We start from the raw sequence: 16,686 nt of genomic DNA, 5'->3' as shown, positions 1-16,686 counted from the left end.
GACTGTGGCTGTGCTACCTACCGCTTGCATCTCATTGATCTCTCTCTGGTATTTGATGATGGTGCTGTTGAGCTTCTCCTTCTCCGACCTCAGCTCCAGCTGCAGCTTCCTGTTCTCCTTCTCCTTTCGCCGCATGTCTGTGTCATTACCCCGGCGACTGCCTCCACCACGGACCTCCTTCCTATTCATGATCTCTGCCAGCTTATTGACGGCCTGTAGATGGACATGAGTATGACATTTCAGCTTGTTTTGACAGTTAAGTAGTTTTAAGAGCTTCAGGACCTGGTGATGGTGTTTCCCAGAGAATTAACCTGCATCCAAAACCCTAAAGTTAGCTTTTTATTTCTCAATTAAGTTGTTGTGTATGTAAGACACTGAAAGTAAATCACATGCATTGTATAATGAAGCTGCTGATTACCTGTCACTCTCGGGTGTTTTTTCAAAATGCTTTTGAATTAGCCTTTTTGTACCCCACAAAAAATATTCCCCGTGTCATTGTTTGGTAACTTTCTGTCAACATTGCCGATATGACCAGACAATTGTTTTTTATACTTTGATATATTGGACCCAAAAATGCACAAATACGCTCTCAGCTCAGTCCCCCCTCCCCCTGATTAAATCACACTGGCGTCATCAGCGACTCCTGGGGTTAAAACAGACTTACCTGAGTTTTCAGCGTCCTCTCAGACTGCAGCTGCTTCTCAAACATATTCTTACTCTGGCAGATCAGCTGCTCCCAGTCCTTTGACTTATCTGATTCTGAAGAAACCAAGATACAAAAATGGATGTCAACCTTGACAAAAAATAATTAGATTGTGTAATGTACAAAGTTGAAACATTGTAAACACCTTCTATTGCCTCCTTCAGTTTGTTGTTCATCTCCTCTTTCTCGTTAGCGAGGTTGGCGACGTCACTGGTCAGGGTGCGATTGGCCTCCTCCAACTGCAGCAGCAGACAGGAAATTAATTATGAGCCACATATACACTGTCTGCCACTGCTATCTGTCCAAGCCCAACACTAAAACTTATTTGTTTCCACTGTGTCTTTATAAAGCTTGAGCGTGCGTCTACCTACGTGAGTCAGAGGTTAATGTGACTCACCGAACTGATGGTGATGTCCTTCTCGCCGAGCTCTTGACGATGCCGGGCCATCATTTCCTTCAGTTCCAGCTCCTTCATTATTTTCTCCTTCTCCAGGTCGGAGTACTGCTCCTCGGCGATGGAGCGCGCCAGTTGCTCTGAGTCCGCTTTTGTCAGAGTGATCTCAAGCTGAGCCGCCAAAGAGTCCCTGGAAGAAATCGAAAATAATTTAACAAAATCAACAACTGGACAATTACTAATCACTAACAGAGAACATAAACTTCTCATTCAGAGCTGTAAATTAACTATTGAAGTAAATTGGATTGTCTTATTTGTTTAAAATGGATTAAACAGACAGTAAGAGCACCTCTCCTCTTGAAACTCCTGCACAGACTGCTGGACATCTTTGTGGAGTTTGTTCCTCTCTTCACACTCTTCCTTCAGTTCACGCACCTGGGTCTTATACAATGTCTGAGAAACACAGGAAACAGATCAAATACACCTCAAACTCTCAGATATTACAGTAACATATTATTACATACGTCTGCACTGGCAGTCTACCACTGAACATTCACCACAGCAAGAGAAGGTCGAGTTTCTTAAATGCATTTATGTTGTTCCTGAATATTAACGAATAAATACAGTGTGTACAGGTAAGTTGATAAACTAAAAAATCTGAAGAAAAAGGGAAACATTTGATCCAAGTTCCTTTAAGCATTAGCAAAATTAATTAACACAGATTAATAATTTTTATATTAAGCTTTATTTCCACCGCAAGAACCAGGAACGTTTGCAGGAACGCAGTGTTTCCACATCCGGGACCGGGGTCTAAGGCTACATTCTTACGACAATATTTTTATTTGAAAACGGTGACAACAGGGTCAGCAACGCTCGTGATGGATTATCCATGTTGTGTTGTACACTGGTAGCCGGGCAAAATGCTGGTTGTTTTCTTCCAGAAGTTATGGGAGCCTGATGAATTTGCAAAGGCTACGTCATGGCTGAAAAGACCCAATCAGCAAATTCCTCTAAATTCCAAACAAATGTTTTAGAATGTGTAGAATGGAAATTTGTCATATCCGAAGAAGAGTTGATGCATTTTTAAAACATAGTAGTGTGGACTTAGCCTAAAAAGTACCAGGGAATTGATTTACCCCCCCAAAAAGTATGTGGTCAGGAGGTGGTACTTGAAAGTAGAGGAATCTTTGGGGTGGGTCTTTTATCGTGAAGATCTCTGATGCAGTGTATTCCAGTATTTAGTCTCAGATTAAAATTTCCGAGTATTTTCGGGTGAAACGTGGCTTTATTCCAAAAATATTTGACAAATTGAACTCTGGTTCAATTCACATGACAACGTGCATTAGCTACTGAAGTAAAAGGAGCATCATTCTGATGGCACATTACAGCACACACACTTAACGTTAGATGCAGAACCATGATGGGCCGCTCTTTTCATTTGACATTGGGAATTAAAGAGTAGAATAAAGACTCACAGAAAAATACTGTTCGGCTTCTAACTGGTCCTGTAACTCCTTCATTTGCCCGTCTGTGTCCTGTCGTTCTCTGTAAACCAAAACCAAATCATTATTCACCATCTTCGCTCGGGCAGCATATGATGGCTTGAGTAGAGAGAAGTGCGAACAAAGAGAAAAGTAGAATGTAAACTGACTTGCGCAGCTCCTGGTTCTGTTTCTCCAAGCTGCGTTTAATGTCCAGCAGGTGGTTGGTTTCCTGTTTGAGCTGTTTCTCTGAGGTTTTCAGAGCATTGAGCTGCTGGTTCTGAGACTTCAAGTCGTTCTGAGTCAGGGTTCTCTTCTGGGTCTCCTGCTCGATCTTCAGGGTCAAGTTCTTTACCTGAGGGAATTTTTTTGTTTATAATACTGAATATGCTTTTTTTATAATTACATTTTAACCTACAAATGAATGGCAGTTATTCCTCTCCACCTCAGAATTGACAAGCTGTTACATAAGGTGTCAGTTTTGTTTTCTGTAGGTGGCATTTAATATCTAAACATACACTTCGCTGGTCTGCAGCACAGAATATAAACGCTCACCTCCTCAGTGAGGCGGTCCTTATGTCTTCGCAGCTCATCTAGTTTCTGTAAAGCCTGTTTATAGTCACAGTCCATCATGCTGCTGTGTTTCTCCAGCTCCAGGATTCTGTTCTCCAGACGCAGTTTGGCTGATCGCTCCTCCGCCAGCTTCTGCTCCATCTCTGCATCAGAGTTAAAGACAAGAGGAGATGGTGAGGATGAGAGGAAGACACAGAGTTTCATTTAAGGTTTTTACACTGTGACTAATGGACAGCATTGCAGACATGCTGGGAAAATAATGTATTTTTAAGTCAAAAACTGTTTTTATAAAGCAAGTAAAGAAAGAAAATAGGAGCTGGTATTTTACAACAAAAAGGCCACTGAATACAAGTCTTCACTTAGATGATAAGGCAACACAACCTAAAACAGGTATTGGTGATATGACCTCTGAGGAAAAAAAATATTTAACCATATAATGATGTACTGATATGACCCTTACAACAAAAACTGTATCATATATCTGTAATGCAGCCTTTAAGACCAGCAAAAGATAATATATATATATATATATATATATATATATATATATATATATATATATATATATATATATATATATATATATATATATATATATATATATATATATATACACACACCTGTCGGTGTTTTTATTTGTAAGCAAACATCACACAAAAACAACTGAACATATTACCACGAAACTTAGTGAAAGGATAAATTGTTGGTCAGAGAAGAACGCATTTGCTTTTGGTGTGGAGACAGAAATTCTTTTTTCACTTTCTTTAACATTGCAAGATATGGCATTTGCAACATCTTCTTCTTTTTATTGATCATAAATGTATTTTCTTGTATTGATGGGATTTTGCATCGACAGGTCCCACAAAAGGTTCATTATATGTATATGTCAACAATAAAGTCATACTAAGTGCACAGACAAGTATGTTATAACTATTCACACTAATACAAATATTATGTTTTATTATTGTCTGTCAACATTTTCCCAGGAAATAATTCATGGATCTTCAAAAAAATCGGGCATATTTAGGGAACTGATATTTCTGAGGGTGTGAAATTTGGTGCAGCTTAATTGAATTAAAGGAGACTATTGGGCCTTGTTGGAAGTATGCGCTCTACTGAGTGCCTAGTTGAATATATATTAATATCACAATTTTAATAACCAAATGCCCAGTGGTTGACCAGCCTCATAGCAATACTAAATTATATCAAAGTACAGAATTAAGAGACAAGTATTTAAAACTTTCCTTTTTTGCACAAAGTCAGGGATCATTTCAGGGAAGTTTGATTGATTACTAAATCTGTCTCCTTCACAAGATATATTGCCTGTTGCCATCAACACACTGTTGAAGTAAAGAAGAGAACATAATCCTGGAAACAAAAGGTCAGCGCCCTCACCCTTCATGGACTCTGACTTGGCTCCTTCGATGGTAACTTTGATCTTGCTCTTGTCTGCCAGCATTGCCCTGGTGGCCTTATGAGACGTCTCCTCCTGCTCCAGCTCCTGCTGCAGCACCTTCAGCTTGTAGGTCAAATCAATCTCTTTGTTGCTCTTCTCCTGGACAGAGACATAACAAGGAGAGACATGATGTGATGAACTCAATGACACTCCAGAAGCAATTTATCTGGGCATCACAAAAACACTAACACACACAGAAGCGTTCAGAAGCTCGGGAATTCCTGACATCACGCTGTTATCATATTTTATTATTATAGTATATTGTAAATATTTGAATGGCCCTATCTTATCTATAATGTTAGTGAACAATGTTATAATGCGATAAAAAGGCAGCTTGAATTGTTCAGCGAAAGAAACTACCAGTAGCTGTGGAACAACTCAGTCTTTAAAAACTTCTAAATACACACGTTTGTTTGTTGCTTTATTTTGCCCTTCGTCTTAAATTAATCTCTTTAAATTTGTAATTGCACTGCATGTATTTTTTGTCTGTGGAGCACTTTGTTAACATGTTTTTTGAAAAGTGCAATGCGAATAAAGCTTATTATTATTAATGTGCGTTTCCTAAAGTAACAATAGAATAAAAAGTAGGGCAACAATTATTTTGCAAGTTATTATAGTAATTATGTCAAGTCGCTTTCTATAATATCTAAAGCATGAGGTTTCAATCATTGAATCATTGTGTAGATAAAAGTCTGTAGTGAACTTTGTAGTAAAACACATCATAAGGACAAACCACACTGGCCAGAATGCTTCAATAAAATAGTTTTTCATTGATGCTAAATAACTTACATGGTTTGGTGAATAAAAACCAATTGGAATGTAATGTAATGTAAAATAGGGCTTGTGTTATCTTAGCAGTTTATCTCGATACATTTTAAAATAAGATGGGAAAAATCGCGAAAACAACATACTATCACGTAGGAAACTCACGTAGATTAGGCCTTCCTTAAAATGCTAAATAATAAAGACTAATAAATTCACAAATCAATAAAGAAAGAATGTGTTGAATCGTGTTGTCATTTCAACTCAGGTTGTTTTATTTACCTTCTCCAGATCAGTGAGTTTCTCCTGAAGTTGCCTCTTCTCAGACTCAGTTTTGGACTGAGTCTGTCTCTGCTGACGAGCCTCCTCCTCCAGACCAGAGATTCGTCCTGAAAAATGAATCCAAGAGAATAATCCTCAGAAACACATTTCCAAAAAAAGAAAATGCATCCAACACGAGTCTATTAAACTAAACTAACAAAATGGCTTGCAAAACAAGTTTCCACCCAATCAAATCCCCAGACAGCTGTCTTTATTATTTGTTTATATACAAACACAATACCCTAATTACGCAACCAAATCAGCTTAAAGCAATATTTTGATTCTGAATATTTACGTTGTTAAAATGAAATGTTTTCTTCTCCAAAATCCTGGTTCATTGGACCGAGCTGTTCATTGCAGATTATATTACAACAGCAGACCGAAGCTAAACGAAAGCTGACTGCCGCAGTTTCACGCTCCAACAAACACAGAGTGCGCCGAGACCTGGGTGTGATAACTGAGATCTGTTTGACCTCACTTAAATTCACACAATCTGATAAAAGGTTTCATATGACAGTTTAAATGGCCTGAGAGCTGCTGTAATCAGATTATGGTTGAATTATTAGCCCTGACGTAAACAAACTCCCTGAAATGGTTACACAAATGCATCCTGGGAGCTGACTGGTACAACCACAGTCTGCTACTGTCTCACATTGTCCCACTGCAACGGAGCCACTGGTCATTATGTCATTCGACAGCTTTGGAGAGTGGCTTAAGTCTTGTATCTGTAAATATTAGATGCATTTGTTCTTGTTTACATCTTGACTCATTGTCTGTGGCTCTGTGCAGAACCCAGACAAACAGCTTGTAATAAAGGCTCTAACAAATACATTCCAATCTCTCTCACACTCACACACACACACACACACACACACACACACACACACACACACACACACACTCTGTTTGTTTGTGTTTGTTTGACAGCTGCTCTGCAGTGCAAACTCTTACTTAAGGCCTGGAAAGCCTCTTTTGTGCCCTCAGTGTTTGTGTGGCACGTTGCTTTCACTCACCTAGCTGCCCTCATAAATTTGCAACATAAGCTGCAAGGCAGGCAGAAGGAAAATGACTTGAAAATGAAAGTGGCAGAGATTTCTGCGCGAGGCGTGTAATAGAATTTCCACCTCATAAAAATACAAGTAACCAAATCAGCAACTCCTCAAAATAGTATTTAATACACTGAGGTGCTGAGGTTTCTGTGCAATTTTCAGTCTGCAAGGCTGCAATCATAGGCTTATTCCAAATATTCATTACCATGTTGTTCTGATCATTTCACATTCTTATATTAGATTTAGATGGTTCCTACTGTTGTTGGTTTATTGTTTTTAGGTGCTTGGGAAGCGCAAATGTGTAACACCCTGGTCAAAATAAGGTAATAAAAAATAATATATTTAGTCTTTGAATATCCTATACTATCATATAAGCCAATAACAGATGTTGACTTTTTTTTGTAATTGATCTTTTTTTTTTGTTGTTTGCCTTTAACATAATGAAGAATGAAGAATGCAGCAGGAGACTGTTAAGGACGGACAACAACAGGGAAATGTCCAGAGAGGGTAGAACATGCAGGAAGCAGGATATAAGGTATAAATTCCACTGTGGTGATCACGCTTTTGTTTCCAGCACATCATCACCGGCATCTGTTCTTATCACCAAAAGCTTTTGAATATTGTTGTTTCTCCAAGTGGACATCTTTGTCAATTGTTTCTATGTGTATGACAGCTCTTTTTCCTCCTAAAATATATGTATTATTTTTGTCCAGTGCGTTTTATGGGCATTTTCCTGCTATATTCTCACATTTTACTGGCTGGTAGGAAAAGTTTTCTGGAAAAATGTCAGTAGCAACTGACACAGACATTTGCATTCTTACATACAGCCCCTCTGGAAAATTTCTGGAAAATGCTCAGTGCATGTCTTAGAGCAGCTAGAAAATGTGTGTTTAACCCACCCATGAGGTCACTGATGGTCTCTGAGCCCTGGCTGTGCTCCCTCCTCTCCGTCTCCAGAGCCGCCTGCAGGCTGATGCATTCCTTCTCCAGACTCAGCTTGCTGCGCTCCAGCAGGCAGCATTTGTCCTGCAGCTCGCGTACGTTGGCCTCCAGCTGCTGCAGCTGCTTGCTGTTCTCCGTCTGGGCTTTACGGAGCCTCATCGCCGCCTCGGACTCGGCCCGCAGCAGCGTGTTGGCCTCTTCCAGCTGATAGAAGAAGAACGAAAGGAAAATGTTAGAAGATCAATTAAGTGTTTCATTTAGTTACTCTTTTTTTTTTTAAATGTCTCTGTTAACCTTTATGGTATGTTGTGACACTTGCACATACTTTCAGATATAATAGTTTAATTTGGGGGGGGACATGGCTCAGTGCCATACATAAAACACAGTCTAGAAGCCCCTGTTCAGATGCATTTTCTTCTTTACCTTTGATATCTGTTTATATCAAGGCTTTATTCCATACTATCTCCATTTTGTAGCAGTGAAACAACATAAAATCTCCTCTTCCTCTATATAGTAACCTTTAAATTGAAATATTTGTGAAGAAAAAAAACTTCGAAATAGTTTATTTGACAATAATATAAAATAGATAGACACAAAAGAACACAGATTTCTTGACATTTAACTTCCCTGTTGAGTCCCCAACACTGAGCAGCACTGACCTGTTTCTGTAGGTGAATGTTCTTCTCATTGGAAATGTGTGAATTCTGGTTTCTTCTCTTCATGTCGTCCAGCTGATCTCGTAGGCTGTTGACTGTGTGACACAGAAGAACACAGACCAACACATGAACTCTGCTTTCATTAAGTCTCTAGGTAAAGCTCAAGCATGCACCAAGTTTCTTATTTAAGACTTCAGTTGAGAAGTTTAAAATGTGCATACCTAATCACCAACAGTTGAAAAGAGCATGGATGCACAATTTTAGCAAAGTCAATTCTCATATAATTACTTATGAATAGTATTAATCCTTCATTATTGGACTGGTGTGTAAGTTTAAGTGGGATCTATCAGCAACCTCACTGCTAAATGCTACTAAATCACACAGGTCCTTTAATCGGTGAAGAGTCGGAGTATCATGGAACAGGACAACAGTCAAATAAAAATGTGATAAATCATCACTGCAGAATATCAGCAAAGAAAAGTAAACTGATGGACAAAACAGAGTTTCCCCTTGAACCATTTTCCTCTGGTTCCAGTGTTTCCCCAAGTCCTTCTGACCAGGTGATGGCAGTGTTATCCACAGTATCTCAGTCAGAAAAGTATTGTACAGTGTCTCATATTAGGAACTAAAAAATGAAAGTTAATTAAAAACTAAATACCATTGGATTGATACATCATCTAGTTTCATTATCTGGTTGTCTCACCTTCATTCTCCAGGCAGCGTTTCCTGTCCGCCTCGCTCTCGGCCTTTCGGTGACTCTCCAGGCTCTTGTGCTGCAGCAGGGCCTTTTCTCTCTCCAGCTGCCTCAGATTCGACTCCAGGTTCTTTCTCCCGCTCACCTAAAATCGTTCAATAAACCCTGTTCAACGTGTCCTGTAGGGCTGGTTTTCACGCTGCTGTGATTTCACAACTTTATGAGCAACTGTTCCTGAGAATCCAACTGGGGTTTAACACTAATCCCAAACCAGACAGACATTTTAATGTGGCTATTAGAATTCTGCAAACGCTCCAACTGATCCTCACTGGATATGACACATTGGTATTTAACCGAAACATGTTAAAGTGTGGATAATTATAAATCATCATTCTGACTTAAAGACTGGTTTTTAGGAAATGCCATAAGAAAGGATGAAGAAGATGTAAACTATATATGATCCCACTGTAGAATCTGGGTTGTTGCACAAGGATATATTAGTAGAACAAAGCCAAAAAATATTCAAGTGGCAGGTGTCTGCTCTTAAGATTTTCTTTCATCATTAATTTACCTCGTCCTCAAGTTCTTTAGAGATTTTGTCCAGACGACTGGTGGCAACTCTGCAGGAAGTAAACAGGACATTTAGAAGACGTTTGACTATAGAGACACTGTGCTCGGACTGTGTTGTTAGTTCAGCAGCTACTGCACCTGAATTTGTGCTCCAGTTCGTCTTTGACCTGCTTCTCATTATTCAGCTGAACCTCTAGGTGGCGAAGTTTCTTCTGCAATGCTACCGACTAAAAAGAAAGAAAAATCAAATCAATTACACACAGACACAACACGTTTTCAAACCCAACAATCACATTTATTCAGTTACTAATTGATGGTGTCGGATCATTAATCCATTTTGTTTAGGTCCACTTTATCCCTCATATTCTGGCTGTGCCTCCCTTGTTGTGTGTGGCAGGTGAACTGCATTTCCACAAAATGCTGGACTTTTTTTAGTGGGTTTACCGGAGACACACTTCGTATATATTCCAGAGCGAATCAAACAAACACAAAGTTGGACAGGTCCTGATAACAGTGTTGGTGTTTATTATGAAGGTGTAGAGTGAGCGCGGGCCAGTGGGGAAGTGGGGGGGGGGGGGGGGGAGGACACACTGACAGGATACTACTGCACGGTCGAAGGTGACTGGGCCAAATGTGCTTCTGCCCTGATTCCTGAAGCAGGGGTGGTGGACATTTTGCAGCGGTAACACATAGACATAGCGAAACGATGGGATTTAAAACAGTCAACAGAGTTTCCTCTCCTGTGGCCGCCTCAGTGTCCCTGCCTGGTTCTGTCACTCCAGTCATCTCTTAGATGCTTCTTTTGACGTTTTTAACTGATCATTTGGGCTGCCTACGTATGCAGCAAGCAGACACTGAGCCATCATTAGCATTCTTTTGGAGTTGTGATTCTGACTTGAAAAATATGCGACTTCTGGAGACGAGACAAGAAAACCATTAAACCTCAAAATAAGTACAATACTGTTTGGGACACACATGTTGCCAATTTCTGCTGAGCTTAACTTTTTAAAAAGGAAATTGAATTCTTGATTCCATAGACCACATTAACAACAAAGCCAGTTTTGCAATGACAGTGGATCAAGAGTGAATATATAATAAAACCTGGGTCTCTAACTGTGGTGGGTGGCCGTCTATTACGACTCAAATCAGTACGTAAAACAGTAAGTTCCCCAGATTAGCTTTCAGCTCAGCCACTTACACTGACTACTGCTCAAGTCTTTGTATGCAGCTAAGAACAGAAGAAATTCTACAAAAGTACTAATAAATCATGGGATCAGGGAAAGAAATCCTCTTCTGAGTCATTTCCATCATAATCCTTAATGCCTCTCAGTGCGACGAAGTAAACTGATGCCTGCCTTATTTCCTAAGAAGCTCGGGCCGGCCTGTATTACTGCTGCAGCTGCTTAGGAAGTGAAAGTACCTACCTCTCCTTTCGAATTCTCGTGGGCCACTGAGGAATTGTTGGAGGCATTTAGTAATCTGAAGAAGGAAATGAACAAAATCAACACAGCTGAGTATAAAAAAATCTATAATCTATCTTTTGATGTATGTGGAAGTGTTGCGGTGCCAAAGATGACTGGGGACGGCTGGAAAAACTGATGACTCACTGATCTTCTTTGAAGTAAGTGAAGCCAACAAAGGGTAACTGATTTCCAACAAAGGCTTTAGGTGTGGGAAAAGTTTCTACATCGCCTTTGTCATCTTCAATCTCATCAAAGTTGCTGGTGTCTATGTCACTGCTCAGCTCTGGGACCACAGGAGCAACCGCTGGAGAGAGAGAGCGAGACAGAGAAAGAAAAAGAAAAAAGGGTAAGGGGGGAAATGCTGGAAAAAGGAAGTGCTGTGTAATAAAACTCTGAGAGGACTAATAAATTATCTTTTTTTCTTTTTCTTATGCAGCTTCTTTTCATGTGGAGTTTGTATCCGAGTCATGCAAAAGGATAATTTTAAGGGCACGGGTGAATTGTATTTTCATACTGTCTCTGATGGTGTCAAAGGTCCACTGGTCGTTCTTAAAGAAAGGGTGTCGCTTGATTTCCTCCACGCCGTTCCTGCCCAATCGCACCTCCCTCAAGACAAAGACAGTAAATGAGTTGTTGAACAGTGAGTAACACGTCCTTTTGTTCTGGTGTCAGGAAAACATGAACAACGGTCTTTTCTGAAAGTGACCAAATAAAAACTCAAACATCACAAACCAAGCCCGCAGTAAACATTAAAGTGTGCTGACCCTGTAACTCTTCATACCTGTCAGTCAAGAAGGCGCAGATGATATTCTTGGCGTCTTTTGAGATCTCCACATCATCAGGGAAGTTTAAAGAGTTCTTATGGTCCATGATCTTACTGTAAGTTCCCACCAGAGAGTCAGCGTAGAATGGTGTGTCACCTAAAAGCAGTTACAGAAAGTGAGCAGAAGAAACTACTCAATAAAAAACTATTTTTGCATTCTTGTTTGGTCCAGTCAATATGACTTCATGAGATGTTTACTGACCAACCAGCATCTCGAAGATGAAGACCCCGACAGACCACCAGTCACATTCTCTCCCATAATAACCATCTCCACCCTGGGACTTGAGCACCTCAGGAGAGATGTAGTCTGGAGTACCGACTGCTGTGTCACAGTGCACCATGCCGGTCTGCAGAGAAAAGCCAGGAATCAGTATAAATCAGAAACTCCCAATGTGATATTATAGTCTCACATCAGGCTGGAAAGAAGCTAAATCATGATCCAAAACTCGCTAAATGGCGTAATATGCTGATTAGGATACCAGTTATGTCATTACATCGCATTTGCAATCTTAATATGAGTCAGGTTTCAGCACTTTATCTGCTTCTCTCCTACTCAGTCAACAGAATTTCTGATAAAACTGATCTCATTTACATTTTGATCTGCAAATGAAAATCATGCAGCTGCTACAGTACAAGTAGGAAACACAACCTATTAAAGGCTTGTTTATGCTCAACTTTAGATATGTATATAGGATATATAATGGATGGAGCATTCTGGACACGGCTGAAACAGACAAAACAGAGCAGTACCAACAGAAATCATAGGGGGCAGTGTAGGTAGTAGTTCAAGTGAGAAGACCTTAAGACACAAGGATGACATTTCAACAGAAGTGGAACTTTTGAGCTATATTTACTTGTATAAAAGGTGAGAGAATTATAAGCAACAGAACATGTTTCTTATTTTGTCTCTCACATACTGCACAGTCTCAGTCTGGGTAGCAACCTGCTACCTGCTTCTCGGTCACAGGTCAGTGCTTTGAAAAAGTAATTAAACAGGTCTAAAAAGTTTGTAAATCTAGTAACAAAGGTGCTAAGTATTCAAATCTGTCCGTAAACGCCCCATATGATGATGTTATTGAGACTCTTCAGTGGGGAAAATGTTCTGATTCAGCCCCGAAACAGGCGGCAGTAGAAATCAACGTATTTTCAGAAGCATGACATGCTGCTTTAACTCACAGCGTCCATCTTCATGCACGTCCCGAAGTCGGCCAGCTTGAGGTGTCCGTATCCATCTAGCAGCATGTTGTCCGGCTTGACGTCACGGTGGATGAAGCCCATTGAGTGAATGGCATCCAGGGCCATCACCACCTCCGCTGTGTAGAACTTGGCCCATTTCTCTGGCACGTCGTAGGTGCTGGTGAGGTTGACCAAGTCACCCCCTGGCATGTACTCCATCACCATGTAGAGGTAGTGCTCATCTTGGAAGGCACAGCACAACTGTACAGGGCAAGCACAAGCTCTCATTACATGAGACACATCATGTTTGAATACATTAACAAGACAATGACGATTAATATCATCTAATCATTATTTCTGTCAGACTGCAACATAACACGTAATAAAAATGTACATTCAAGATATAAATGTAGCAGTCTGCACAGAACTAATATCCTCTATTTAATTTGAAGGATCAAAGAAAAGGTAAAAAGACATACATTCATCACAATCTGAAAACATAGAGCTGAGTAGTGAATTATTAAATATCATACCTGCACAACCCATGGACTGTTTGCGAATGCCATTATGTCCCTCTCCTCCCAAAAAAAGGCGGAGTCTGAGCGCTTGATCATCTCAAACTTGCTCAGCAGCTTCATGGCATAAACCTTCTGAGAGGCTTTATGTCTGACCTGCATTGTGGCAATAATAATAATTATAAATTAGGATTCACATAAAAACACTTTGAAAAACATTTTGATGAGGTTACAGGGGGACAATAGTCAGTGGCTGCCATTACTGTTAGGTTATTTCTTCCTAATACACAATGACACATCCAATCACTGTTGTTCACTAAATGAACATTTTGAGCTCAGAATCGGCAGTTTTAGATTAATTTGACTAATTAGTGGCAGTGCATTGTATGTACAAAGTCACACTTACAAGGATTGACATGTAGTTTTCCTGAAAACCCAGGCAGAGAAATGTTCACTCACATTGTTACCGTTATACTGTTAGTGGGAGCTGAAAATAAAAACCAAAATTTGGAATATCCAGGTCTTAATGAAGAGATTGAATTATCCTTCAAATAACTTTTTGCGGATTTGTGAGGATGTGTTACTATATTTTTTTGTTTTTTGTTTAGTATGATATGTCTCTACATTGTGGTGTGTATATATATATATATATGTTTTTTTTTGCACTGCTTATTTTCCTCCAATTTGATTCATGTGAGTTGTCTATTATGATTATCAGCTACAATCTAATTTTCTGATATCTTCCAGGCTTAAATATATCTGGTTAATTCTTCACTTCTGGTTAGTCCCCCTGATGAAGGCACGTGTGTCCCCATTTGGGTGGATTTATTTATTTTTTAATCATTTTGATCATTGCTATGGATTAGCGACACCAGTAAAGGGTTTTACATTTTTTCCATTGCAACAGGGCCTTGGTTTATTTTCTCTTTTTTATATAAAAAAAACTAAATAATATTGACATCACAGGTGATTAATACTCACCAGATGGACTTCACCAAACGCCCCTCGACCGATGACTTTAACTCTGTCAAAGTCTTCAGACTTCATCTGGAGGTCTCGAATTTGTCCTATTTCTTTCTCATCTGAAGATCAATGAACAATCCATTAATAATGTTGTCAATAATAAATACAAGACAGAAGGTTTATATATCATCGGCCCCTCTGTCTGAATCTCAGTGGCACAGAACAACTACTTACATCTGTTTAAGAAGGTCTCAATGTTTTTGTTCTTGCGTAGTGCTGGATAGTCCAAGTCTAAGACCAGGGCGTTCATGGAGTCCTACATGGAGAGAACGAAAAACACCATCAGTCATGACATCATGTCATTAACATCCTCTTCTACCATCTCAGCAGCATCTCAGGTTTCTGGTTCTCATTAAAACCATGAATGGTAGTGACCATCTCCTTGATCCAAATTAACGTTTCAACATCGGAAAACAAATACACATGACAAAGGCAGTAATGTATTAGGAAGTAGTTGCAACCAGTTACATCACAACAAAGACAACTAACAGTGGGAACCAATCGCCTGTCGTCACTATATCTTCATCCTCGGCAAAGACATCAGATGCAGCATAAAACTATGTAGTGCTGAAAGATAACTCATAAACCAGAGCAGATTGTGTGCAGTCACACAGCATTTTAAACACCCACTGACTCATCAGCTGCTCTTATCACTTCTTTCCAGTAAACAGCAGTAAAAGTAAGTAATTAAGACAAGTTATAATGTTTTTTACTTGGAAAGGTGTGTGTTGATCATAAAAGTTTAAAACATCACACTGCAAGTCACTGTGCAAAAAATACACAGTGACACAACCAAGTCTTGTCTTCTCCTCCCATACACGCACATGCACAAAAGGTTAAGTGACGTATGATGAAGTATGATTTTCAATTTCCATAAAGTTTTCGATGCTTAATCTAACCCAATACTGGACAAAGTATTCATGATTTTGCAGAGTTTGAACGTCTGATGCTGCCAAGCTATACAGGACAGCTAGTCATCAGTGGTATTGAAAAATGAACTATTTTTTGCATCTATTTGCATGTGTTTTCTTCTGTTGCAGTGTATTTAAACTCTCAGAGTAACATTATGATGAGGGTCCATACTCTAAATTACACAAAACTGGCAAACATTAAACCTTGCCATTAAAGGCAGTGGAGAGCAGCATGAGAGTTGAACACCACTGACTGCCTGTCTAAAAAGTTTATTTTCTGTATATTTTCTCATCACTGTGCAGAACAAAAACTGTTCCACACCACCGCACACAGCAAAGTCTGAATTTAAACAAACACCTTCATTCAACTTGACTGACTGATTACATAAACAACTATATGCAAAGAAAAGAAAATGGTTTTAACTGACAGATTTTTTCCCCTGAGAGAGTGAAGTGAAGCACGATGAATAATTTTTCCATCTGCAGTTGCCGTCTTGATTCTGCCTGTGATGATATTCATCTGCTGACAAATGATGAACACATTGTTTGTGTGACCTTTATGAGGCAGTGGGTGAGAGAGATGAGCCCACCTCCATATGAGGTGGGGAGTCTCTAGTTAGAAGCTGCATTTACCACACCACTTGCATCTGGCACCTTCTACACATACTGTTGCTGATATAAAAAGACATTGGTTTGCTCCGGGTATTGCAATGATTTGTGAGCAAGTCTGTCAAAGGTGCGTAAGATGTTAACAGTTTTCTACTCCACAGACAGAATGTGTGTCATAAGCACCCCCACCAGGTGCAGCGGTTGGGATCTGGTCCACAGTACTGCAGCAGTGTGTTAACTTAACACAAGCTGATTATTTGGGGCATTAAATCATCTTATAATGGACCTGGGGTGATGTAGGGAAACAATTAAATAAGCAAAAGACAGACAGACGCAAAGCCCTAATTGTTACAGTCTGTAACCGTGAGGAAGTCATCTATCAACATCTGGCAGCTGTGCATTCCTCAACCATCAATGAGGAACTTTCTGAACATTAGAACAGGCCAAATGTTACCACAGAGAAGACAATAACCCAAGTCTGACCCAGCTCTGTAAACTGGTGTCTTTCAAACGTGTCTTTCTCCTATTGTTGCAGTGACAGATAGGATGACACAACTTGTTTCAT

At 39.6% G+C, this 16,686-nt stretch overlaps 1 protein-coding gene across 4 annotated transcripts in view; it reads right to left on the bottom strand.

The window, feature by feature from the left end:
• rock2a (rho-associated, coiled-coil containing protein kinase 2a) overlaps positions 1-16,686 on the bottom strand; it is a 37,188-nt gene that overhangs the window by 7,459 nt on the left and 13,043 nt on the right. For all 4 annotated transcript variants that reach the window (XM_034575951.1, XM_034575948.1, XM_034575950.1 and 1 more), the window contains exons 2-25: positions 14,776-14,857; positions 14,560-14,660; positions 13,597-13,734; positions 13,064-13,324; positions 12,090-12,234; positions 11,846-11,984; positions 11,579-11,670; positions 11,209-11,368; positions 11,026-11,080; positions 9,740-9,828; positions 9,603-9,651; positions 9,041-9,176; positions 8,341-8,432; positions 7,639-7,885; positions 5,652-5,758; positions 4,547-4,706; positions 3,134-3,294; positions 2,749-2,933; positions 2,573-2,642; positions 1,447-1,550; positions 1,101-1,287; positions 849-942; positions 665-759; positions 22-213 (exon numbers count right to left, since the gene is read on the bottom strand). In XM_034575951.1, the coding sequence (XP_034431842.1) occupies positions 22-213; positions 665-759; positions 849-942; positions 1,101-1,287; positions 1,447-1,550; positions 2,573-2,642; positions 2,749-2,933; positions 3,134-3,294; positions 4,547-4,706; positions 5,652-5,758; positions 7,639-7,885; positions 8,341-8,432; positions 9,041-9,176; positions 9,603-9,651; positions 9,740-9,828; positions 11,026-11,080; positions 11,209-11,368; positions 11,579-11,670; positions 11,846-11,984; positions 12,090-12,234; positions 13,064-13,324; positions 13,597-13,734; positions 14,560-14,660; positions 14,776-14,857 (3,141 nt within the window). The remainder of the gene's footprint in view (positions 1-21; positions 214-664; positions 760-848; positions 943-1,100; positions 1,288-1,446; positions 1,551-2,572; positions 2,643-2,748; positions 2,934-3,133; positions 3,295-4,546; positions 4,707-5,651; positions 5,759-7,638; positions 7,886-8,340; positions 8,433-9,040; positions 9,177-9,602; positions 9,652-9,739; positions 9,829-11,025; positions 11,081-11,208; positions 11,369-11,578; positions 11,671-11,845; positions 11,985-12,089; positions 12,235-13,063; positions 13,325-13,596; positions 13,735-14,559; positions 14,661-14,775; positions 14,858-16,686) is intronic.

Source organism: Hippoglossus hippoglossus, chromosome 22 (genome assembly GCF_009819705.1).
Source record: "Hippoglossus hippoglossus isolate fHipHip1 chromosome 22, fHipHip1.pri, whole genome shotgun sequence".
Taxonomy (NCBI): Eukaryota; Metazoa; Chordata; class Actinopteri; order Pleuronectiformes; family Pleuronectidae; genus Hippoglossus; species Hippoglossus hippoglossus.
This window is presented reverse-complemented; position numbering and strand designations above follow the sequence as displayed.